The sequence below is a fragment of the Saccoglossus kowalevskii genome, chromosome 17, assembly GCF_978046115.1.
Source record: "Saccoglossus kowalevskii chromosome 17, keSacKowa6.1, whole genome shotgun sequence".
In the NCBI taxonomy this organism is placed as follows: Eukaryota; Metazoa; Hemichordata; class Enteropneusta; family Harrimaniidae; genus Saccoglossus; species Saccoglossus kowalevskii.
The window spans coordinates 19,109,469-19,136,412 of record NC_140657.1 but is presented as its reverse complement, the minus strand read 5'-3'; the positions used below and the strand labels follow the sequence as shown (position 1 = coordinate 19,136,412).

The 26,944-nt window shown below is 35.9% G+C and overlaps 2 protein-coding genes across 3 annotated transcripts; both read left to right on the top strand.

The window, feature by feature from the left end:
* The first annotated feature begins 4,400 nt into the window (after window positions 1–4,400).
* LOC146732712 (galactosylceramide sulfotransferase-like) lies at window positions 4,401–25,136 on the top strand. Of its 2 annotated transcripts, XM_085491824.1 has the most exons (4): window positions 4,401–4,460; window positions 11,420–11,500; window positions 22,029–22,109; window positions 23,397–25,136. In XM_085491824.1, the coding sequence occupies exons 3-4, from the start codon at window positions 22,071–22,073 to the stop codon at window positions 24,513–24,515; spliced, it is 1,158 nt and encodes a 385-aa protein (XP_085347950.1). In that variant the 5' UTR covers window positions 4,401–4,460; window positions 11,420–11,500; window positions 22,029–22,070; the 3' UTR covers window positions 24,516–25,136. The 2 variants fall into 2 exon arrangements, with proteins under 2 accessions (XP_085347950.1, XP_085347951.1); XM_085491825.1 differs by lacking the exons at window positions 4,401–4,460; window positions 11,420–11,500 and adding an exon at window positions 19,109–19,246.
* On the top strand, window positions 12,486–13,595 carry LOC146732713 (galactosylceramide sulfotransferase-like). The gene has a single exon (XM_085491924.1). The coding sequence runs from the start codon at window positions 12,486–12,488 to the stop codon at window positions 13,593–13,595; it is 1,110 nt and encodes a 369-aa protein (XP_085348050.1).
* Window positions 25,137–26,944: the final 1,808 nt, after the last annotated feature.

The following is a 26,944-nucleotide window of genomic DNA, read 5'->3' as shown; positions in this document are numbered from 1 at the left end:
GGATTGATTGAACGATCGACAATTTGATCTGTAGTTTCGTGTATTTCAATGTTCTCTATTGTACAGTTTTTTTGCATATTATTTTAAGTTCGCCTTCTCCTCGAGTAAGATTAATTACCAGGAAACACAAGCATTGACATAAATATGCATTTAATACAAAACAATTATAGTAACACACAAGTACTGCATATCTCGACACGACAAAGCCAGATATATTACAACATCTACCACAGTCAAACGCCAGTGAGAGGGAGACACACCATGGATCGTACATTACAAATGATAGGCAATAAAGTAAACACAACTTACAATACTGGAGCGTTCTATAAAATGTAAAATTTATGATATCCCAAACACTTGTATAAATACACCACTAAAAACATACATAAAAACGAATATACAGCAATAAATATTAGGTTTTAAATCAATTTATACCTACTAGCATTATATTGAAAGATGGATGAATGATAGGAGAGTTGGTTGGTCCGTATGCCCAGATAATGTATTGGTAATTTGAGTAATTCTGGCATATCTCGTATATTTACTATTACCAATCAATAGTATGTTTATTGAACATTCACTATCATGAACACCGACTATGATCTGTTTGAAGTTGTTTTCAAAAGATTTTTGTCACGTAACTCCAGTGACAGTCACCTTCAGTGGCGGATTGGGGGGGGGGGAGCTTCGCTTAAGATATACGGAACGAAAATCGCAGAGAAGCTATGCGTAATCCAGATGATATGAATCGTCATGCGTTTTTTTGGGGCGGGGCATGCCCCCCCGCCCCTCTGGATCCGCCACTGGTCACCTTATTCAGGTAAAAGGAGGACACAATTATTTGGCTGAATGAGGTTACTCTATTATTACTCTTCATTTAGTCCTCGTTCGACACGATGAAAATGGCTGCCATCTGGGTTACGTGTGGTCTGGAGCACGAAATCACAACAAAAAGAACATCCAAGTAATCGTTCTTTTCGTGGCTTTCGCTTTACTGAGAGTATAATAAACGTATCGATTGGCGGTATTTTCGATGGTGTGATGCAAGAAATATTCTTCTTTTTCACTTTTTATTTGCAATAGCGTTTGGTGTCACACGTCTATAACCTTTCTGTGTCGATAAAATCCTTGTATCTAAAGTCAGCAAATGGATCAAAAGTGACTAAAATGCCATCACAAAAGCTAAAGATGAACACAAGAAGAGCTATGGATACACAGCTAAGTTACGTGCGATTGTTTTTATCAACGATCATTTTGGTGTTTGAGGGAGACAATTTTTACATTTTTAGCGTTTACCTGTTCTTCCTCTTTAAAGCCCTTAGAGGGGGACTTCCTGGTACAACATTGGTTATAACGTGCAATAACACACACACACACACACACACACACAGCTACGAATTTGGATCCACGGCTGATTTTTCGTATACATTACGGTAAACTTTACTCTATATAACAGCCCATATTTTTCAAGTAACATGTTTATTTTAAATTGAATGCGTGTAGTGAATAGTGCATATCAAAGGATTTTATGGCCACTCTTTTGAAATTGCTTTTGCAAAACCTGTAGAAGATTGAGGCCCCTTTGTTAGCATTGGGGTTAAGGGCCAAAGCCTGGAGGGCTCGTGTTCTATTAGTCTTGCGTTTTTCTTTAATTCTTCTATCCTTTAGGATCCAAGCATTTCGCGATTGTTTTCATCATCTCGCTTCAGAAAAGTGCTGAATAGATCTAAAGGCTTCTAATGTGTACTGGTGCACCTGACTTGATTTAACCAAAAGACTCGTTATTTTGTATATCAAATGTGTGGCCAAAGCGTCTTATGAGAACAGTTTGATCAGTTAATGATTGCATCGATGTCTTGGATTTCGGACAAAAACGGCGCATATTTGTGGCCGTTGTTTCTAGATAGCGATTTAACTGACCAACTTCATGTGCGCGTATGTGAAAGACACTTTACACGAAAAGAGCAGTCACCTTGTTTTGCTGACTTTTTGGATTTTTTGCAAAATGACCGAAATTTATTGTGTTTACTTTAATGTAATAACTTCACAATGACTATATGCAGTTATGCTTATGGATGACGCTGCACAACAGACAACAATTTGTCACTTGAACTTGAATGCATACTATCCACATTTAATTTTTCCATATTTATTTTCGTTATACCCTATGAGAGACCTACTGAACAAAATGCCTTCAATTTTGCTATTGTGACAGGGAATAATATGAGCTAGCGGACTTTCAAAATTGTGATTGGTCACATCGTTCGACGACTATCGTTATTTGAAGTGATCAATTTCAGGGGTCTGAACTAGGAGATTTTGTTTATCATCGGAGAAAAAACTAGAAGTTGCAGAGCTGTGAACAAGGATGGCTAAGTATTTGATGCCCGCGTTTGACACAATGTTCGGCTGTGACTACAGCGCTATTAGACATTTTGCAGATGTAGAAAATCGGTATAGTTTTCGGTGTACGAGTGTAATATACAATCACAGCATTGAGAACGAGGATGCACTCGTTCAACCGAGTTATTTTTAGACGCAAACGGAGTTAAACAAATAAAATTGCAGTTGATCCAACCACTGTAGTATAATACTTTGTTTGAAAGTTTTGCACCGCGTTTGATTTTATAACAACACAGAACTGATTCAGATTAGCTAACGGAAACAAATAATTTATTGAAAAGGTAGTTTTGAATTAATTAATTAACCTAATTCCAGATCATGTCTAAATGACAAAAAAATAATGTCTGCAAATTAATAATTTTTTGATGATATTTTGGATATTTTGCACTATTCACATAAGTGCACCTATTGCGAAATACAATCACATACAAATATGCTATGTAGCATGAAATAATTTTTCGCAAAACTTACCAAATAAGTATATGTTATTCAAATGATTCTCGTTTTCAATCACATTTGTTGCATATTTGTTAAAATTGTGTATAATTCAAACGCAAAAATGATATAGCGACCATTTTGAAGATAGAATGACATTCTTGAGATATTTTCAACTTATTCAAGGATGTGTGCCGGGAATTTTTGTAAATATGTTATAGAAATAAGAAACTGTGAACGTTTGAACGTTGGCAGCATTGTTCCTAAATATTTGTATATAATTCTCAAATAATTCTGTGACAAACATGTTGTGTGGTCTATATAGAATCTGATTTTTTTCTTTTTAAATATGCTTTTTCCCAGCTGGTCATCTGTGATTTTATTATGATGATTCGTTCTTATGTAAACAGGAAAGTGGAAAATGTGTTCATTCAATCAAGTAATTCTGATATTTCAACACAATATCTTAGTTGTGCTTAGAAAGATTTCATTCACACTTGGTCATGCATTACATATTAGTTAATACACACAATATCGCACATATTCACATAAATGACTATTTTACTATGCATAAAAATCAAGCATATTGTCGAACTAAAATAGAATCTTAGTTCTAGATATAAACATATTTTGTTTTGATTTTGTACACTGTAATGCTCGCGATATGACCTTTATGTGCGTAACTGTGCTTGAAAACAAAATTACTAACTGCTGGACATATTCTTAACTAATGCTGTTTATCGTCATATCTCCGAGAATGACATGCACTGACTGAATTGATGTTTCAAACTTCACTTATACATGACACATCACAAGTCAATTAGAATGGCCGACATTTTGGGTTAAAAATGTATGGAGATCCTGAAAGTGAAATAATTATATTGAAATGTTTTCACATATAAATTAACAATAATATGTAAACGAAATCTACATTACAAGTATTACCATATGTTGACAGGAAATGTTCTTTGGAATGCTCAATCTAAAGCCAAAGTTGTTGCCGCCATTAAAAAAACCTGTACTTCCATCAACGTCAAACGTTGAAGTTCCTGTTGGATATCGAGATGCAATTTGGGCGTGGTTTGGCAAAAGTGGGTATGGTTTCTGAAAAAAGGGCGTATGTACCAAGTTTCATAAAAATCGGATAATTGGCTCTTGAGAAATCAGTGGACACGCTCGTACACAGACGCACAAACGTGAGTCAAAAATATATACTTCATGCAAGCCTTTCAACCAATTCATCGTTAGCATAAGAAAGAGCTGCCTCTTAAGTAAAGTTGGGACACTCATATTTTAACAGGGAGACAGGGTCATGTTTGAGTGTGTACTTGTGTTAATATCGAATCACTGAGTGAACCGGACTATGATGTACGTACATTGTAGTACGCCCGGGACTGAACTAGTTTTATAAACTTTATAATTGTCAAATTTACCGTACTCTTTGCATTGTTTCACTATCGGTCTCGGGTGCACTATCACTTTTTGACCACCTCCAATCTTGTTGGTTGCAAAGTTTGACGTATTGTGTACGCGTGCTTTTGTCCTATGTTTACGTTTCGGCTACATTCCTTTAGATACGGGACTACTAACATCGGTTATTGTCGATCACAGCGAAAAACAAGGTAGGTTAAAGTTGGTTAAACTAAAATTCATGTCTATGTCATTTATTATTTTTCGTGAACAATGTGAACACACATTTCAGATATCAGGCGCGGATTTAGGGGGAGGCGCGCCAGGCGCGGGCTCTCATTAGTACGGCGACGACCGAGCTCGGTCAGATTTGATCTCAGTCAGTGGTTGAATTTGGCCAGTGGATTGGGTGTTAATGTATCGGTGAGTGAGTGAGTGAGTGAGTGAGTGAGTGAGTGAGTGAGTGAGTGGGTTGGGTTGGGTATTAATGGGTATTAAGATCATTTTATCTGTAGTCGATGTTTTACTACAGACAGTATCGAGTCATATCACGGTAATATAAAATACTGTTTGATACAACAAACAGAGAGTGTTGATTTTAGTGACGTAGAAGCGCTGGTAAGCAATGCTTTTATTCGCTGAAATCGACAACATAACAACTATACGAGTTATTGAAATCAACAACATATCAGTGAAGCGGTGTCAGTGTCTATACTGTATAAAAATACACGAAACAAACAAACACGAAAGAAGATGATAATTATTGATCTCACACCACGGTGATTACTTCTGACCAAGTTCGACTGTTGTGACTTAATGGAGTTCAGCTGTATTCATTACTACCTCGGTACGGAGATCTATTGTTGATATCGACATACAAGAAAGACAACAAACACAAAATTATTGACGCGTATGTTACTTTTTACGCCGTCTCAAAGGCTAATAACAATATTATTATTATATTATTATTATTATTATTATTATTATTATTATTATTATTATTATTATTATTATTATTATTATATTATTATTATTATTAACGTCGTACATGGGTAAAACGTTTTTTGACACAGAATTTACTTTTTGGCAATCCAGACAGCACAGTACTTCACCTCAACATCCTTCCAGCGTCAGAATAGCCTGAAACGTCACGTGTTTGCACTAAAACCAAGTTAGATATGGATCAATTGACTCATTTACCGGGCCTCGTGGCTTCAACAGATGACTGGACGTCACGGTAATGTCGGTATTCTTCACGCGCTGGTTGTGCACAGTCACGGTCACTTGTGAGAGGGCGCGCGCTGCCGTAGCATAGTCACGGTAACCTATGTTGAATTATTAGTGATTCTGTTTGGACTTTCTACTCGAATAGAAATGAACATGCATGTAAAAACACTTTGCTGTTAATTTTTTTAAATAAATCTTTAATGTTTATACTGCTGTTTTGCAGTTATACCGTTGTTTTGCCGATCAAAGTGTAAGTTTTCGTAACAAAGTTCATGTTAGTAGCTCATTGTATGAAGGGGGCAATGGGGGATAGCTGTTACAGATTACCAAAAATAAAAAAGACATTTTAGGTTTTCACAGGAAATAAAATGAAAGTTACATTTACAGTAACAAATTGATTTTTACACTTTACAGATAAAGCAAATTTCTAATCACATTTCACATTTTTATAATATATTTAGTAAATTGAGAATTGCGTACGAATTACGACATTTAATGCGGAAAATATTTCATAAGCTTACAAAAAATAAGATATTTATACAAATTACGGACGAATAAAATGACTGTTTATATATTACATCTTGTCCATGTCTACGATTTTTTTATTTATTTAAATTACCTTATTGCGAAAATTGATTACAGCTTACGAAAATATCATTGCCGACCCTCTTGTATCGCCATATTTGTAAACATTTACGAATCCACGTTTTTGCATAGGAATTTAAAACTCTCTGTACTCGTTTTTATGAAATCCCTGTCATTAGCGATGTTTTAGTGTTTAAAACAAAACTGGAAAATTTTCAGAAGTTATCTTATTGGAAGTCCTTTAAAATACTTTAAAGCAAGGGAGTCGTCACCTGTCCATGTGTTAGATGGCCATAGCGTGTCATTGTTTACAAACAAGCGTCTACCCATGAGCCTTTGCGCTTTTAGCGTGTGTTGTTATCGTCGCTTGGGACTCAATTCTCGCGCGTGCGCAGGTGACGACCCTCCAGCTTAAAGTACACTTGAACTAACGACCTTGGAGTTATATCCGAATGTTTTTGGGTCGTACTATTTCTTCGTAATTCTGTCATCAATAAGAAAACTAATAACTTTCGTGATTTTCGGACGTTCTGAGTCCTGGTACGTAATCCAAGTATAGCCAAAGTTGTTGCCGCTATTAAATAAGCCTGTACTTCCATCAACGTCAAACGTTGACATTTCTGTTGGACATCGAGTTACAATTTGGGCGTGGTTTTGCAAAAGTGGGCGTGGTTTCTGAAAAACTGAATGTTCGTAACTCGATGTCCGTAACTCGAACAATTCAGCATCTCAGACATTGCGCTTAATTAAAGCATATGAGTAAATTATATTTACTACATCATTTGTCATTTCTCCGTGTGCCTGCAGATAACCGATGTCGAACCAAGTAGCATATCGTTGGAAAAGAGAAAATAAAACTTATAAGTAATACTAAAAGCGATTTCTAGATTCAACGACGAATTTTTAATGCCTGTTTTGTCCACTTCATATGAGGGGAGGCAAAATGTTCGCGCTGCAACAACTTTGTTATCACGGTCTTGTTCAGTAGTTCAGTAGGTATTACAGGTGTACCACTGACCTACGATTGTTCATTTAATGGTGTATCTTAATTTATAACCACTGTAACGCTGTCATCTTTGCCTGGACGTGCACTGCGATTTCAGCTTGTGATTTAACGCTTGCCAAGGTGAAAATTTACCACAGTGAAGTATGGCAGTAATCAGCATGCAATTTAGAAGAAACTTTTGTTATTTGTGACGGTGCAGACATTGAATTACATTAAATAGCGTTTATCGCCTCTACGCGGTATAACAATTTAATGTTGGCAAATATAAGTTTTTCATATTTATCACAATCCTCTCTTCGTTAAATGCATATTGTTTTCCCTCTGTTAAGAGTCAATTAAACAAATATAGAAACGCGAAGTGCCATGGGAATTAGTTATGGAGAGAGGATGCATAAAGTCACGTGATGCCAGTAACTAGCATATTAGGAATTATTATACATCTGTCACCGTAACGCCATAAGTTACAGCGTGCCGTAACTTTGCAGTATTTTACTGGACATTTTCATCTTATGATATAAGGAAATGCGAATTCCAAATATGGAATTTTTACGCGCGTAAGAGTCCTCTAATAATAAAAACAAACATGGCTGCCACCCGTGATTGACCGGACTTCACGCAAAGCAATTCGCTGATTCTGTTCTAAACTTTTTGGATTTCGGCATTCCCATAATGTGTCCTTGAAAGGAAAAGATATATAATAATACGGTTATTACGAGGATAACTCAAAGTATGAACTCAAACAGTACGTGGTCTCATCGACTTCCACTGCACGTTGGTCGATACTCCCGCTGTGCTGTCTTCGTGCATACTTTGAGGTATTCTCGTAATAAGCTCATAGTATTGACATCTTCACATATTACAAAACAAGAGAAGTAAAAAAAAACTAACTTTATGAGGCAAGTGAGTACTGAAAGCATGAACATTGTATCTATTCTACTGCAGTATTTTGTAATGCAGAATTTGCCAATATGTATTAAGTAATAACTAATCATATACACTGTTATAATGTATTGAGACCATATGATCACTGTATATATTTGGATCTCAATAAAAATAGAGGTCACTGTAGAAACCATGAAATTTAATCTTTCAAACACAAAGTCCGCAATAAATGCACGAATTCGGTTGAAATTTGCCAAAAAATGTCAACTAGAAATTGCCCAGCACGTTGTTTTCCCCATATGGATGGATATCTGCTCTATGCGAGAAGATGTTATCCTATCTTTGTAGGCATATGTTATTCTATCGATGTGGGTATATGGTATCCTATATGTGAAGAGATGGCATTCTCTCTACATGAAAATATGTTAACCTCTCCATGTGAGGAGATGTTATCGCCTTATGTGAGGAGATGGTTTCCTATCTATGTAAGGAGATGTTATCCTATCTTAACTAGGTGGGAAGATATTATCCTATCCATGCGGGAAGATATTATCCCTCTGTTATCCACTTTATGTGAGATTACATTATCCTATCTATGTAAGGAGATGGTTTCCTGTCTATGTAAGGAGATATTATCCCATCTATTTTGGAAATCATTATCCTTATGATATCCTCTTTATGTGAGATTATATTATCCTCTCTATGTGAGGAGATGTTATCCCCACTATGTTATCTTCTCGATGTGGGCAGATGTTATCCTACCTATGTGGGCAGATATCCTATCTATGTCAGAAAAGATGTTATCCTCTCTATGTGAGGAGATGTTATCCTCTATGTGGGAAGATATTATCCCATCTTTGTGGGAAAATATTATCATATTAATGTAGGAAGATATTATCCTCTGTATGTGAGAAGATGTTATCCTTTTTATGTGAGGAGATGTTATCCTCTATATACGAGGAGATGCTATCCTCTCTATGTGAGTAGAGGTTATCCTATATAAGTGGGCAGATATCCTCTCTATGTGGGAAAATATTATTCTCTGTATGTGAGGAGATTTTATCCTCTCTATGTGAGAGGTTACTCCTTTTATGTGAGATGTTTTCCTCTCTATGTGAGGAGATGTTATCCTATCTATTTGAGGAGATGTTATCGTCGCTTTGCAGATGTTATGCTATCTATTTGAGGAGGTGGTATCCTCTGTATGTAAGATATTATGTTTTTTATATGAGATGTTATGCTATCTATTTGAGGAGGTAGTATCCTCTGTATGTGAGATGTTACCATATGTATGCGAGAAGATGTTATTTATCTATGTGGGGAGATGTTATCCTCTCTATAAGAGATGTTATCCTATCTATTTGGGGAAATGTTATCTGCGCTATATGTGAGGAGATGTTATCCTGTCTATGTTAGGAGATGATATCCTCTCTATGCGGGGAGATGTTATCCGCTATATTTGAGGAGTTGTTATCCTCTCTATGTTAGGAGATGATATCCTATCTATGTGGGGAGATGTTATCCGCTATATGTGAGGAGTTGTTATCTTCTCTATGTTACGGAATGATATCCTATCTATGTGGGGGAAATGTTATCCGCTATATGTGAGAAGTTGTTATCTTCTCTATGTTAGGAGATGATATCCTATCTATGTGAGGAGATGTTATCCGCTATATGTGAGGAGTTGTTATCCTCTCCATGTTACGAGATGATATCCTATCTATGTGAGGAAATGTTATCCGCTATTTGTGAGGAGTTGTTATCCTCTCTATGTTAGGAGATGATATCCTATCTATGTGGGAAGATGTTATCCGCTATATGTGAGGAGTTGTTATCCTCTCTATGTTAGGAGATGATATCCTATCTATGTGGGGGAGATGTTATCCGCTATATGTGAGGAGATGTTATCCTGTCTATGTTAGGAGATGATATTCTTTCTATGCGGGGAGATGTTATCTGCTATATGTGAGGAGATGTTATCCTGTCTATGTTAGGAGATGATATCCTCTCTATGTGGGGAGATGTTATCTGCTATATGTGAGGAGATGTTATCCTGTCTATGTTAGGAGATGATATCCTCTCTATGTGGGGAGATATTATCCACTGTATGTGAGGAGTTGTTGTCCTCTCTATGTTAGGAGATGATATCCTATCTATGTGGGGGAATTGTTATTCTTTCTATGTAGAGAGATGTTATCATATCTATGCTGGAAGATTTTATAATATCTATGTAGGCAGATGTTATCCCCTCTTTGTGGTCGATGTTATTTTGCTATGTCAGGAGATGATATCCTCTCTATATGGGGAGATATTATCCATGCATTTATTTTCTTATTACTGTTCTCAGTAATTCGGTACCAAGACACGAATGTTGGAGTTCTTGTCAGATCATTTTAAAATTTGTAATAATATTAACAACGAACATGGTGAATTGTGTAGGACGTAGGAAGCCTAGGCAAGACAGGTGTTTATTTGCACCTGATTTACATTTCACTACTTTTAGTCTTTGATCATTCAACTTTTTTTAATTACTGAACATTCAACACACTGTACTGCACTATGGAATATACTGAAGCAGCTGTAACCAAACTATTATGTTATGAGCCCAACCCTACATTACATACATAATCCACAAAGCCTACATAACCCAACCTTTGACTTTTTGATCTCCAAAATTTAACTACGTTTAAACACCACATTCCCCGCAGATGTGTAGTTACATATAAAGTATTAAAAAATGGCATGGCAATAACTTGTCGACTAAACAAAGTTTTTTATTTTCACTCACCAACCGATAAATGGCAGACGAGTTTTTTAAGATAAAACTACAATAATTGATCACGTGTCAGTAACGTGTTTATCACCAATGACAACATTAGATTCTCATTGTTAGTTCACCTTATCACATTTTTAATTCACAGTTCCGATGACATGATAAGCAGAATACCTTGCCCCGGTGGGAACTTTCACAAAGTCAGTAGCATGACATAACGAAAGTAACAACCTCTAACACACAATTTGTTATTACTCTAACCATCACTATCAACACTAACAACTTGATTCAGTGGGTAGAAATAATTCAAGTCTAATGTTTGTTTTGGTTATAGTCACAGGTTGAATATTTCTTGCGATTAGAGGGAATTATATAACAGTTAATATTAAAAGACAAATCATTGTGCATCAAGGCAATCACCTTGAACACCTCAGAGAAGTTCAAACTTTACAAGTTTATTCTGTTTCTAAATTTTTACCAGCAGAGTTGATGTCAAAATCAAAATCTTGCAATAGAACAAATAAATCGATCGGAGACAAAATCATTTGAGTTTCACCTTGGTCTATAGGTAACTATTGACTAGACAGAGGGATAATCGTCTGACTTTGGCATTTACACTGCCCGTACGACTAACTGTCGCCCTTAAAAGGCTAACATGTTTACATTTATAGTAATTGACAAAATCTACTTTTTTTTAGAAATTAATTGAGATAACATAGGATATACATTGGTATTATGAGATGGGAAATACGTCGTACATTAAATGCTTTCAACTGACGGTAAGTTGGTATTATTTTACATACAGCGAAACCCTCAAACTAGTTCTTAAGTCACAGTCAGTTGAAGTTGAATAAGTTGAAGTGACCGAACGCAATCCCATTTGAAATCAATCAAAAATACTTTATGTGTGGCTGCTTAGTATGTACTGACGGAGGACTTAGAATGAATTAGGTGACCTAATTAAGAAAGTAGTTACACAATAATTACTGGAGGGAGAGGTAGAGCGGACAAGTAGGAGTGGGGGAAGGAGAGGGAGAGGAAGAAAGAGAGAGATAGAATGTGAGTACATTCATGTAGATTAACTTCATTTCAATGTGATTGGCAATGGATATAAATTCCTTATTTGTCACATTTGTCTGATTGGTATCAATCACTGCCAGAAAAAGTGATTACTGACATGCCAGAATTAACCTGATTACATCTAGGCAAGTTTATTATGAAATGTTATGTCATGTGACTACGATCTAATTTGTCTTGCACTTGTTCAGGCCGACTATTTTGAATACTGTGATCTGTACACTCAAATTCCTTGACACGTGTACAGCGTGGACACAAGGGTCACAAACAATTGTACATATATGCATATAATATAATGACGCTTACATTATTAAATTAGCGGTGGTTGTCGCGCTGCGCATGTGCAACATTTGCGATGATAAACAATGGTTTTCCCACAATCCGATGTGATCTTCTAATGGAAAGTATGAGTTTCACCCTGGGCGCGACTAGTGATAGTTACCGCCGTCGACTTATTGCATCCCAATCGTCTATATAATTAACGCCTAGTAACGTCTCATTGATTTGCACAACAGTCTCAGCCGCCATTTTTATTTATATGAGACCCATATCTCGCGTATACGTTGCGCGACGACCACTGCCCTTTAATATATTTTTTGTGGGTGATGTACTTGCAAGTTAATTGTTTTGTTCTCGTGGCCATAAAGTTCGTTATAACACTAAATGTATTTCTTCTTACAAATACTGATGTCGATACTACTTATAGCAACTATTTTGACATGGTACAGTATATTCACACCCGAACCACTGCCATTTAACGTGTCACGTGATAGTAGATGGTTCACCACACAACCGGCACCAACCACACCACCAACGTGCCAACCAGCAGAGAATATGGTCTTTATAAAAACTCATAAAACAGGAAGTACTTCACTCCATTGCATCTTTTGCCGCTATGGATATGCAAATAAACTCTCATTCGTGTTTTCCACTCGTAACACAAAAAACGGACATATACGAAAAGAGCATCTCAATCAGTCGATAATACTGCCACCGATTGGCGGCGTTGTTAATTCATCTTCAAAATACAATATACTTACTGGTCATGTGTCGTACAAGAGGAAAACAATAAACTCATTCATGGAGGACAACCCTATTTATGTGACTATTTTAAGAGAGCCAGCCACGCACGTAGAGTCACATATGAATTTTTTCAGTCATAGAAAACAAGTAATGGCGTCCATGCAAGCATTCCTTAAAAAACCACGTACCTCAAAAAATGCGACGGGTAGAAATAATCAGTTGAGAGAATTTGGATTGTCATTTGAATCCACACTCAATGAAACTATTGTGAATGAAACCATTATGAGACTGGACAAAGAATTCGACCTAGTTCTTATACTTGAATACTTCGACGAATCTCTGATTCTGTTGAAAAATTTGCTGTGTTGGAGTTTTGAAGACATAATATATTTAGCACAAAATCAACGTACCACACGTGAAACCATCACAGACACATTTCGACGCAACGTATATAGATGGTCAAATGCAGATTATCTCTTTTACAATTATTTCAACAGAACATTGTGGGAAAATATTCGACAATTTGGACCACGTTTTGAAGTCGAATTGGCACACTTTCGGGATCTTTTGAAAGAACATAACAACCAATGCGCCATGTTCCAAACAACTAGCTCTATAATTAGTAATTTGACACGAGTTGTCTATAAAAGTAGAAATAATACACAACTTTGCCAACAGTTGACATACAGTCACATGGATTGGTATCGCCGTATTGCAGTGCGACAAGACCCGACCAAATTCGCCAAAAAGTTCAAAATTAATGAGCAAATCTAATTTAGGAAATGGTAATCCTATTCCAAAATCATTCGACCACTGTATAATTGTCTTTTCGACGTTTTTTGATTATATTTTCTGTTCTGAACATTTTCTGTTTTGATCATTTTCTTTAGCATTGGTCTTTTAAATATTTTATTGTTATCACATGCGTAACCCCACAGTGTGACGTCAGTTGATGGAACTATTTTCAAAGTAACCAAAATATGATTTTGAAACAAGTGACTACTTTAATTATAGAATTAATAAATGTGTATGTTAATGAACTAAGAAAACCAATAATTTGATATAAAAGTGGGGCGTTTTATTTAAAAAGTTCATGTAGATTTTAGCGCGTTATATATATTTTCTGTCATATGGCGGATGATTTGATCTCCTAGAAAATAACATTTTTATCATTATTGTTGAATTCTTTCACCATCATTGAGTAATTATTATACCTTTATTGTTTTATTGTGTTTACATTGTTTTATCATTATTGTGGAATTCTTTCACTGTCATTCAGTAATTATTATACCATTATTATTTTATTGTGTTTACATTACTTTTTCATTATTGCGGAATCATAATGTGATTATTATGCCATTATTGTTTCATTATATTATTACCTTTGTGATTACGCCAGAGTAGCATCAGTTCTCGTCTGCGACTCCGATTAACTCCGAAACACTTAAAAAGATGAACTTTTTATCTTTCTATGTAACTTACCACACACCGATTTTAAAGTGATAAGAGCTGTAACTATCAATCTTTTATCTCTGATTCCCATTTCTAATAAAACCTTTCCCTTTCATTAGTATCCATCTGTAAGGGCTACTGAAATGTGAACATTTAAAGCATTGCATACACCCTATATACCGACGTTGTACATTAAGGTTTCATACCACGAAATGAACTATCAGCGTTCGTAGAGTTAAAATCGTATGGTTGGTATTAGGCAATGGGTTTTTTCACTGGATTTTATCTGAAATACAATGTGAAAGATCTCTCCTTACATAACCGAAGTTAAATTTGATACAATTAGTTTAGCTGCCTTATTTAGACCTGATAATTACGAGATTATGTGTTGAAGCACAGATTTTCACGAAGTCAGTCCCATTGATATGGCAGGTGAGGAGCAGAGTAACTGTAAATCTTTTTATTTTACCAGGTTTCTCCCTTTTTTTAAACAGTTAATGTCATTTTGCTATGCGTTTCGCCATTGCAGTTAATCTCGCGTATTTTGGTTGAATGGTGATATAGGGTTCAATATATAAAAACGGTCCCCTACTTAACAATTTTGTCCGATACCAGAAAACTGTGCTCAACGGCGTAAGTTTGTGAGGTAACCCTCGCCCTACACAAAGTTAGCAATATTATCATCCACATTTAAAAAAGCACCATTCAGTAACCGAAGTAGTCGAAGTATTTTGTCATGTCGGACGAAACAACAGACGTCAGCGTTAGTGAACAATAAACTTTAAACAGTCAAATTTGTTGAATGATTCTAGGCAACTGTGTCAAATTTCTTAAAATGGTAGAGCTGTTATGTACCGTTACTCTCAATACATCAACGATGACGGGAAATGTAGCAGAATGCATTGAAGGCAAACAGCTGACAAGCTCGTTCACGGTGTGGTGAAGTAAGATCTCTCAACTACTGCTATCTGTATTCATTGTGCTCATCACGTGAATTCGAATATAGTCTACTAAAACCGCTTTTACACCAATGTATACTGTATAACATCTGAATGTAGTCGATGTGGAACATTCAAAAGTAATTGCCAAAATTTATCGCAAATCTCAAGAAGTCAGACATTGTAGTAAAACAGCGCGCCGATGATTAAAAATACATGAAAGAACAGATACATGAAACATACATTGACACATTAGTGAAACAAAATGAAGCAGCAATTGCCGTACGACGTCATTTTAGTATCCTGTCCCAGATATCATTTTTGATGTTCACCATCTTCAAACTGAACAATCACCGATTAAGGAAGCGATGCAGTTAAAACCCTGACAACACACATTATACTGAAACCCAATCAACGCGATTTATCTTCTGACGCAGTGAATCATTGATCACACTTCAGTATGTACACTATGGATTTCTAAAAATAAAAGAAAGCGATAAACCCCTAGTAAAGTCTCAGTATAAAGCCCATCAGCAGTGGCGGATCCAGCAAAATGTATGGCTGGGGGTGGGGGTGGGGGTGGGGGGGGGGCGTGGTGGGTGAGGTCCAAGCTTCGCTTAAGATATACGGAGCGTAAATCGCAGAGAAGCTATGCGTAATCCGAATCGTATAAATCGTCATGCATTTGGGGGGCGCATGGCCCCCTTGGCCCCCTCTGGATCCGCCATTGAGTCCTATGCGAATATAAGTGCTTCTATAATGCGGTATACTCAATTGTAGATTGATTTAATGGTCTATGATTGGGTCTGAATTTTGAAATTTTGACAAAACAGCCCTACCAATGGAACTAAAAAGATGCCCTACAATATCAGTAATCCCGTGCCCCATGAGTACAGAGTTTTCAGTCGAGACGAAGTCAGATTTATTCACTTTGAAAGATTCCTCATGTTCAAAACGTTTTGAGTCGGGGTTGTGATCTTTTACGTACGCGGGAGTCACCCACTCTCTCGATCTTGCTGTGAAACTTTTATCCAATGAAAAGGCAGGATTCAGTCACATAATTCTATATTAAAGATGGTGGGATTTTGAATGGACGATAAAGAAGTCAGGCTAGTCGAAAGGTTAGCTAACTGCCTTGTTTATAGTAAAAGCACAATCCGACAGACTAGAGATTGAGCAACCTTGTGGCAACCACCAATACACCCCTGGTCATACACTGCAGTATATTGTAATACTATATGTCGTTTGGGATTATTCAGACGCTTTATTTGTGAAATTAGAGTTTTGAGTAAATAAACAAGAACATTCAACGCTATTTGGAATAATCAAATATTTCTATGCAATATGTACTGCAATAACCAATGACGTATATCTCGTCAAGAATAATGTAAATTATTACATTCAATATTTATTGAATTATACATTAGAAATATGAATATAATTATACGCTCATACCATGTACTATGAAATGAAAAATTACAAATAGCCTCATGCAAGATTCGAACCCACGGTAATAATGACAACACCTATCACCAACATGAACACCAATGTTTACTTCATAGCTAGAAGTGTAGACCAATCTGTAGTAACATCTGGTTTAACTGCTCAACTAATCATGCAATTGAGGCACGTACTGCAGTACGAGAGTCATTGACTTCACATACGATACCCAACTATTCATATGCAATTACACTTATATCATTAGTACAGCGCGCACCAGCAGTGTATTCCAATGCATATAACCCACCACACTACTGGTTAAATATTCGTAAATATTAAATAAATATTTCGCTAAATATTTATTGTAATTAATTAGCCAAAGAAAAATGCAATACACATAATAGCTGATTTTAAACAGCTTCAACAAAAGATTCACATTGATGTGACTCTATTAAAGTAAGGTAAGTTTTTTTTTTATATTCTGTGCTGCCGCCCAGCCACGTAGCCTGTCGCCGCTTTCAAACTGCACACAATTTATATAGACGATACACACGAGGATTAGTGGTTCTGAAGAATATTAAAATCATCTGATTATAACGCAAACAGTCACGTGATGCTTTTTATTCGTGATATTGATAGATGATATTACATAACTAATCACCAAATGTTCTACTATATATGTAGTTACAGTACTACTGAGTCAACAATTTCCACTCCATACTCGATGGACACTATGCCCCTAATATTCAATCTACATTAAAATCAGCTGAAGCTGATATTTGTTTCATGTTTGTTTTTTAAAACCGATAAAAGTTGTTGAGTGATAAGTCACTCTTACATATATTAAAATATTGTTTTATACGCGGCTTTCTAAAAACGGAAATCAGAGTCTTCTGGTGTTTCCTACGACATTTTTGTGATTTTTTTACTTTTGATAACTTCCCCAATAACGTATAATTTGTTTTTATTGATTTCCTGATTGCAATTATCCATGATTTATCTTTTTTACACGTTTACTATTTTTGGGGGTTAAACGGGAAGCGGGCATACATCAAAAAATACGGAAATTATTAGTCGTCAAATTAACGTCTTGAAAATACAATACACTGTCCTATGATTCAGCTTTCAAATCATGCCTGAGAATCATAGACACAGAAAAGGTCTTGACGAAGAGATCACAGATCATGTGGCCATTAAAAAAATAAAAACAAATCCGCAACAAGTGGGGAATCTGCATATTGTAGAAATTAGTATAAATGTGATTTATAGTTGACTTACTATGTTTTGTTACTCTAGTTGGAGTACTTACAAGGAGCCCAATCATTAAAACAAAATGGCCACCAGTCAGCCATTTTGAATCCAATCTGAAAAATAAAATGACGTGCAGCAGGAAACCGTAATGTCTGATGTATGTACCAAGTTTGAAAGAAATCCATTCATATATGCCAGAAATGCTTGATATTTGATTATTTTTTACCACAAAAATGACCACCATTCGGCCATTTTGAATAGGATCGTCAAACCAATATATCTGTTTATCTATGACATGATGTACAATGAATATTTAAAATTAGAATATAATCAGTCAAAACATGTCGGAGATATAGGTCTAGAAGCCGATTCATTAAAACAAAATGGCCGCTAGACAGCTATTTTGAATCCGATCTAAAAAATAAATGATGTGCATCAGGAACCTGTAATATCTAATATATGTACCAAGTTTGAACGAAATCCATCCATAAATGCTTGATATTTGATGATTTTTTAGCACAAAAATGATGTATGTATAATCAATATTTAAAATTTGAACCTAGTCATTGATAGCAAGTCAGAGATGTGGCACGAGAACCACATTCATTAAAACAAAATGGCCGCCAGTCGGCCATTTTGAATCTTATCTGAAAAACAAAATTATTTGCATCAAGGTCCCATGATGACTAATGTATAAACAGTCGAGAAAAGCTTGATTTTGATGATTTTTAGCACAAAAATGGCAGCCATTCGACCATCTAGATTCAGATCGTGAAACAAATTGACGTGCATATGTATAATATCATGTACGATATATGTGTGAAGTTTGATTGTGATTGGTCCAGGCATTTCTAAGATACAGTTACGGACGCACGCACGGGCGCACACACATGATCGGGAAAGTGAGGTCAGAATATAAATATGTCACTGCGTGGTTTTAGTAGCATTTAATAATAATATTATTATTATTATTATTATAGTAGCATTTATTACTGCAGCATACGCTTTACGTCTATATTTAGATAGCCTTTCAACCAACGGATCATTAGCATAAGATTAAGTTGCTTCTATTTAGGTTAAGGGGATGTCAGGTCATACCTGAGAACGAACTTATTTTAACTATCTCGAAAATGTCACTGAGTGAATCGGCCGTGCGTATAGCTCTGTCAAATTACCTCACTCTATGCATTGGTCCATTATTGATCACCTCTTCATTCCAATAAGGTTGGTCCAAATTCGACCTGTATGGTTTCGTTCTATGAGTTCGACTACATTCCATTAGCTAATCTATTGTCTAAACGGGACTACCAATCTTAACCATTGCCGATCGTAACGAACTGCAAGGTAGGTTAAATTGGTTAAACTAAAATGTCCATGTCATTTATTACATAACTTAGATATAGCTTAGTTTGATTCACTTTCCCGACTTGGGCTTTCATTACTGCCTGCGGTACACCTGCCTTTCTGACATATCTCGTATTTTCACTATCACCAATTATTAATATGTTTGATAAACATTCACAAGCACGAACACCGATTGTAATCTGTTTGAAGTTGTTTTCCCGTAACAGCCATTTTAATGAAGTCAAACGGGAACACAATAACGAAAACGGGGAAACTGTTTTAGAACGACTCTCGGGAAATTGAAAAAGTCAAACGTCTGCTACTATCAGTAGTTTACTATGGACCTCATGGTATTACCCCTACATCTTACATGCACGAAAAGACATTGGTTTGAACATTTCTCGTTCAAAAGTGTGGGAAGAATACACAAGAATCTAAAGCAGACGACATGTTCGTTGTACGGGTGTATCCAACAAGTCCACCAGAAATACCAGAAAGAATAAGATGGCTGCCATCGGAGTTACGCGTGGTCTGGAGCCCTAACTCCCGACAAAAAGGAGATCAAACTAATCGTTCTTTTCGCGGCTTTCACTTTGCTAAGAGTTTAGTAAACATATTATCGACTAGTTATGGTTTTGATGGTGTGATGCGAGAAATATCCAGCTTTTATCACTTTCTATTTCTGCGTTGGGAAAATCTAAGGTCAGGAAATGTATCAGAAATGACTAAAAAGACGGACGTGGGAAAAGATATGAACGCACAGCAAATTTTGTCGCGGTTGCTTGATTTTGTTAAGAGGTACGTCCTGTTACTACATTGGTTAAAAAGTTCAAGGACATACCCACACAGCTTCGAATTCGGATCCTTGTCTACTAATTGTTTGTATGCATTACTGCAAACTTTACTCTTTCACAATAGCCCATATTTTTCAAGTAACATGTTTTTTAAGTCGATTGAATAGTCACATTGTATTGCGTGTATTGGTGCATAACAAAGGACCAATTTTATGGCATGCCTTTTGAAGCAGCATTATAGATGAACGGCTATATTGACTGTACCTGTTTATATGGTTTCATAGCCTAAGGGGAGCTTTTTGGTTATCATTGTAATTAAGAGCCAAAGGTTGAAGGGCTCGTGTCGTATTAGTCTGTTTTTTTTCTTGATTTTTCTTCTTCTTTAGGATCCAAGCCTTTCGCGACTTTTTCATCATTTCGTTTCAAAAACTGCTGAATGAATCTAAAAGTTCCTATTGTGAACTAGTGCACTTCACTTAATCAATTGATTTGGCAGAATTTGGATCAGTATGAAACTTGATATTTTTGCATATAAAATGTATGACTGGAGCCAACTATATATTAGTCATGTGGTTTGGCTGTTATCTTCAATTTTTGGACAAAAATTGCCAAACAATTTGGTATTTTTTACTGATGAGTGCTTTACCCGGTCAAATTGAAAATAAAAATGAAATATTTTTGATCGGTCAGTGATTTCATTGCTGTCTTGAGTTTTTAACAGTACATAGAAAGACTGCGAAATTTTGAAACAGTTGGACTCCTCGCTGGGGTATAGAAAAAAATGCTTACTAGGATATGCAAGCTAAATTAAAAGGATTTTTCGTAAACAGCGGCTTAACAAAAGTCATCGTCTGATGGCGCCCCTTAGCCCGTGCTAAGGACTGGCCATCCAATAGCCGAAATGCACATATGTGAGATAAGCCTAAATCACCTTTAATCTTATTTCGTGTAGCGTGAACACAACTAATTTGTCGTACAATTTACAGAATAAGGATACGTTATATAATTTATTCAAATGATTCTCGTTTTCAATCACGTTTGTGGCATGATGTGGTTTAAATTTTGTATGATATGGCGAATATTTGGAAGACAGAAATGACATTTTTTGTCATGATACAAATATTTCATGAGATCTCTATGTGTGCCAGGAATTCGTGTAAATATGTTATATATAAGAAACTTTGAACGTTAGGCAGCATTGTTCCTAAATATTTGTATATAATTTGCAAATAATTCTGCCACAAATATGTTATGTGATCCATTTAGAACCAGGATTCTTTGCAAAACCATGTGAGCTAATTGTTGTCACACCACGATAACATAGTGTTTTCAAATCTGTTTTATTCCAGCTGGCCATCTGTGATTTGATTTGATTATGAGGATTCGTTCTTATTCTAACTGTAAAGTGTTTGAAAATGTGTTCATTAATCAAGTAAATCTGATATTTCAAAACCATATCTCAGTTGTGCTTAGAAAGATTCCATTCACACTTGGGCATAGGGGAACCTAATGCACATTACTTTGGTCAACATTGTTTTATTGTATGGCATTATAATGCCACATCTCGGATCAGTATGGACTGATCAGTTATGTCATACATCTTGAGATACATATACACTAGCATTCGTTTCATAATTCAACAAAATAATGCCGATTGGAAGCTGTTTTTGTGTTTAAAACACAAACAGTTCATGCATTTATGCTTTCTCATTTACGCCATGGACGCTTAATGCAGGTCAATTTAATATGTGTTGAACTGTGTCGACTTCATCACAAAAGGAACGCTCGTGATTCTGCGTATCCTGCGGTCACACTTTCCAGTTCTAATAACTTTAAGATTAAATGTACTAAAAACCTGATGTACTTGTACTATATTATATAACATAGCAATGCTAGTACTTTATTACAATTTTTGCATATTGCCCGTATGCTCGTAATAAGCTGAACACATTAACATTAATAATAATTCTCAACATTTACTTTTTTAGGTGTTTATTGAGATAACATAACATAAATATCTGTATTATAAGATGGGAAATATGTCGTACATTAAATGCTTTGTCCTGACGGTAAGTTGGTATTATTTTAAATGCATTGAAAGCCGCAAACTAACACTTAAGACACAGGCAGTTAAAGTTGAATAAGTTGAAGCGACGGTACACAATCTCAACTGAATCAATCAACAATGTTTTATTCATGGCTGCTTAGTATGTGTGAACTGATGAAGGACTTGCAATGAAGTATGTGACATAATTAGGAAAGTACTTGAACAAGAATTACTGTGTCGATTAATTCAATGAAACTGGAACGATGGACAATACGAGATATTTTCGCAACTCCATACGGAATGACATTCGTAACTTGTTTCTCTTTTTTTAATTTAATTATGTGCAACACATTTTCAAATTTCAATCAGCACTCTGTATCATTTCATATAATTTGTATATAGTTTTTTTTAAATGCGATTGATGGTTTGTTATTTTTCATAAATAGATAAATTTCAAGAAATAAATATCACAAGCAAACCCAATTGCGATGACATTACCGGGAATTCTGAACGTCATGTATGGTGCAGATGGCAGATTCACCTGAGAAATTCACAAAATAATCAACACATTGAGATTGAAAAATAAACCTTCTTTGTGTTTATCTCATCATTTCCGAGAAAATACCTTTATTTGTTTTGTTTTTCGATTTTTTAATCATAAACACCACACATTCGTGACCATCTATCTGAAAACCAGCCATATTAAGCGTTTTTCTGTTGTAGCATGCGTACATGTTACAAATATATATGACAAATTAAAATTGTAGCTCCATTATCATAATCATTGGCTTTGCGTTTGATTAGAACCATATAACAGTGACTTGCCGTGCAGGGCCTGGCGCAAAGATTACAATGTATTTTAAATACACATTTATCATGTTCAGAATAATATTTTGTAGATCATTTAATTACATTACAAAACGCAACTTACATAAGAAAATTATAGCTGTCTAATATATCTGTGTTACAGCATATCACTTCCTACGTGTGTAATAACATGACAAAATGACTGCTGTCATCTTCTGCACGTTCATTACTTCTGATGTTATGTCATGTGATTATGTTAAGTTCTGTACTTGTTCATGCCGATTTTGTATGTGATGGGCTTACTTATATTTTAGAATCTAGACTCGAATCGTCTGATACATAGACATAGGTCCAAAACAAATGTATTCTTTAAAACTCTTCATTGTGCACTGTAACGTTTATATTCCTAACTAAACTATGCAGGGTAATGTACTTCCCAGTTAATTGTTTTACTCTCGTTGCCATAAAGTTCATTATAACACTGAACTGATTATTTTCACAGATATTGACCTCGTTACTACTTATCGGAACTATTGGGACATGGTACAGCCGATTCTCAAGCAACTCGCTGCCACTTAGTGTGTCACGTGTAGTAGATGGTACATCAAAGACACCGGCACCAACCACACCATCAACGTGCCAACCAGCAGGGATTATTGTCTTCATAAAAACTCATAAAACAGGAATTACTTCACTCCATTGCATCTTTTGCCGCTACGGATATGCAAATAAACTCTCATTCGTGTTTTCCACTCGTAACACAATAAACGGACATATACGAAAAGTGCATCTCAGTCAGTCGATAATACTGCCACCGATTGGTGGCGTTGTTAATTCATCTTCAAAATACAATATCCTTACTGGTCATGTGTCGTACCAGAGAAAAACAATAAACTCATTCATGGAAGACAACCCTATTTATGTGACCATTTTAAGAGAGCCAGCCACGCACGTAGAGTCACATATGAATTTTTTCAGTCATAGAAAAGAAGTAATGGCGTCTATGCAAGCATTCCTTGAAAAACCACAGAGCTCAAAAAAATCGGCGGGCAGAAATAATCAGTTAAGGGAATTTGGTTTGTCATTTGAATCCACACTCAATGAAACTATTGTGAATGAAACCATTATGAGACTGGACAAAGAATTCGACCTAGTTCTTATACTTGAATACTTCGACGAGTCTCTGATTCTGTTGAAAAATTTGCTGTGTTGGAGTTTTGAAGACATAGTATATTTAGCACAAAATCAACGTACCACACGCGAAACCATCACAGACACATTTCGACACAACGTATATAAGTGGTCAAATGCAGATTATCTCTTTTACAATTATTTTAACAGAACATTGTGGAGAAAAATTCGACAATTTGGACCACGTTTTGAAGTCGAATTGGCACACTTTCGGGGTCTTTTAAAAGTGCATAACAACCAATGCAGACCGTTCCAAACAACTAGCTCTATAATTAATAGTAATTTGACACGACTTGTTTATAAAACTAGAAATAATACACAACTTTGCCAACAGTTGACATACAGAAGCGGAGATTGGTATCGCCATATTGCAGTCCGACAAGACCCTAACAAATTCGCCAAAAAGTTCAAAATAGATGAGCAAATCTAAGAAAATAAGAAAATGTTTCGACTATTATATGATCGTTTTTCGACGTTTTTTTGATTTGTTTTGATCAATTTCTGTTTCATTTATTGCTTTGAGCATTTTCTGGTCTTTTATATTTTTTGCTTTGAGCATTTGCTGGTTAGAATGTTTTAGCTCATCATCATAATTAAATTTTATGTATATAACTACCCAGACATGATCGCATGTTGTCATTTATTGTTTAATATAGTACTGTACATGTTTTTCAAACATTCACAAAAGCTTTTAAGCTAGGATCCAAATGAGCTCTTTCGGGTCGCCAACTATTTGGACAGCCATATTATTCTCTGGCGCATGGTTATTACTTACTATTCTTCTGCAAAATGTCGTTTAATAACATCTCCTGCTTTATGCCTTTAGCTGTATTTTGGTAATAAATGTTTAATATGTACATTATAATTTTAAATGTGGTGAAATTATTGCCCAAAATTAAATATCACATGCGTATCACAGTGTGACGTCATCACTTGATGGAACTATTTTCAGTAAACAAAATATGATTTTGAAACAAGTGACTACTTTAATTATAGAATAAATAAATGTGTATGCTAATGAACTAATAAAACCAATGATTTGAAGGAAAAATGTGGCATTCTATTTTAAAATGCTCATGTAGATTTAGCGCGAAATATATATATTCTTTGTCATATGGCGGATGTAAATTTTGATCTCCTAGGAAATAGCTAAGTTGCAGAACTGTAAGAACTGGCAGACCAGCTCGCTCAGAATAATGCGAATGAAAGTCAAATTGAAGGTAACAAAGACGGGAAAACCAAGTTTCCTAGCGATATGCAACGTTCTCAGACATCGACAAGTTCGAACTGATCCACCACCACCACCACAAAAAATACTCGTTAACTCGTTCATGAAATGGTTGAAAAGTACACATTCTACTGAAGTTCGGCAGATACACAAATGACCCTAGATGTACTTGATGACTATCTTAGTAGTTTTTACTCCGGTGTCCGAAAATAAGATGGTTCTAGCAACGAACTTAATACACAACTAGACTGTCGACAGTCGGTCGTACCTAATATTCATCTGTTATTATTAATAAATATTGTGTATAAAAGTAATAAGATTGAATAAATTGCGAGCGCCGGGACAGGAAGTATGGAGTGGCGTTAGACACGACCGACTGTCCGGTTCTGCAATTCACTGGTAAGATTTCTTACCAGGTTCGGGTACTTTCATATGCAAATGATAGTCGCGCAGATGTCTATCATTTTGTCGTGGCCAATCGTGAAAAGGGTCAGGTATTGCTGCCTACTACGATCTCCCACGACTAACGCGAAGTTTGTTTTGACTGTACTTGTTGATATCATGATACAAACAAATCTTGACGAATGCATTATAAAAGTGCTGGAACGTTTAGACTACCATGATATTTCTTGCAAAGAATACCAGCGAGACACTATCGCAAACTACACAGAGGGGAGAGATGTGTTCGTCAGCGTGCCGTGTTGACATTCGTCTTTTCAAAGAGAACTCGTTTCGACGAAACCAGGGATCCCCCACTTGCAGTTGCCATTCTCTTAGAGGAAAATGACTGCGACCTTTCCAATAACTCTCGCTTAGTTTGTTGAATTTTTTTCCTGAACTCATCCCTGTTTTTTGGCAGAGTCGACGCTCTCAGTCCACATTTTCTACACGCATACGAACTGACAAGATGTAGATCGATTGTCTCTGCCACAACAAATTCGATTTTCTTCGCATGTCGTAGTTTTGTTGATCGCGAAATAGTCTCTTCCGGTTTTCTATATTTTCTATTTAAGCGAAGGTCTGATTCCACATAATAGGCACTCCCATTGTACCCGGCCTACAAACTAACTTCGTTGTGTTTATTTGCACCTCTATGCTATGAAATACAATAATTTGTTGATGTGCTCGAAAACAGTTATTGCGGTGACCTCCAAGAGACCACCAGGAGACCAAGCCTGTACTACCTAATTACTAATATAGCTGGTTTCTTTTGTGATAGAATATTTGTGAAATCGATTAAATATATGTGTTTTGAACGAAAAAGTTCACGAATTAACATTCCATTATGATAAAAGTATTGTTTTTTATCAAAGCTTTAAGATATTTACCAACATTTGTTGCAAACTACGTTTTATTTATATCACTGATGATACATTTAGTTTAGACTGGCCCATCTGTGGTGATTCTTTTCAGTTAAAAAAGGGAAAAATAGTTTTGCGAAAGGTGGGGTGAACGCGAAACCAGCACAGACTGGTCTTATTTGCATCCAATCTGTTGCTATTATTTATTCATGATATGCAGTGACATCACTGAACGGATACAGAAAAGGAGTGGGGGTGTGCGCGCTGCATAATGAGGTAAACATTGTGGGTCTTCTGTCCAGATCGCCTTCACTGTAACCCATGCGAGAT